The 610-nt window shown below is 47.2% G+C and overlaps 1 protein-coding gene across 1 annotated transcript in view; it reads left to right on the top strand.

The window, feature by feature from the left end:
* Positions 1–419: 419 nt before the first annotated feature.
* The window catches only part of LOC114073384 (pectinesterase inhibitor 10-like), a gene marked incomplete at its 5' end in the record, with an annotated part of 5280 nt that continues 5089 nt past the window's right edge, over positions 420–610 (top strand). The window contains one exon of the mRNA XM_027911144.1: positions 420–581. Within this exon, the coding sequence (XP_027766945.1) occupies positions 420–581 (162 nt within the window). The remainder of the gene's footprint in view (positions 582–610) is intronic.

Genomic DNA, 610 nt, shown 5'->3' with positions numbered 1-610 from the left:
CACCTTCATCACCTTCATCTCCATCCTCATCATCCTCATCATCTTCACCTCCATCATCCTCATCACCTTCATCACCTTCACCTCCATCATCATCATCCTCATCATCTTCATCTTCACCTTCATCACCTTCACCTCCATCATCATCATCCTCATCATCTTCACCTTCATCTCCATCCTCATCATCATCATCATCATCCTCATCATCACCTTCATCACCTTCACCTCCATCATCATCATCATCCTCATCACCTTCATCTTCACCTTCATCACCTTCATCTTCATCCTCATCATCCTCATCACCTTCGTCTTCACCTTCATCTTCACCTCCATCCTCATCATCCTCATCATCTTCACCTTCATCACCTTCACCTCCATCATCATCGTCCTCATCACCTTCATCTTCACCTTCACCTCCATCGTCATCATCATCCTCATCATCTTCATCTTCACCTTCATCACCTTCACCTCCATCATCATCATCCTCATCATCTTCACCTTCATCTCCATCCTCATCATCCTCATCATCCTCCTCATCACCTCCATCACCTCCATCGTCTCCGCCGTTTCCCCTTCTCCCTCTCGCTCCGATCGCTCCCGGCGGCTTTTCCTT

The sequence above is a fragment of the Empidonax traillii genome, unplaced genomic scaffold (genome assembly GCF_003031625.1).
Source record: "Empidonax traillii isolate 1590-97213 ecotype Southwest subspecies unplaced genomic scaffold, ASM303162v1 scaffold6272:size6289, whole genome shotgun sequence".
In the NCBI taxonomy this organism is placed as follows: Eukaryota; Metazoa; Chordata; class Aves; order Passeriformes; family Tyrannidae; genus Empidonax; species Empidonax traillii.
This window is presented reverse-complemented; position numbering and strand designations above follow the sequence as displayed.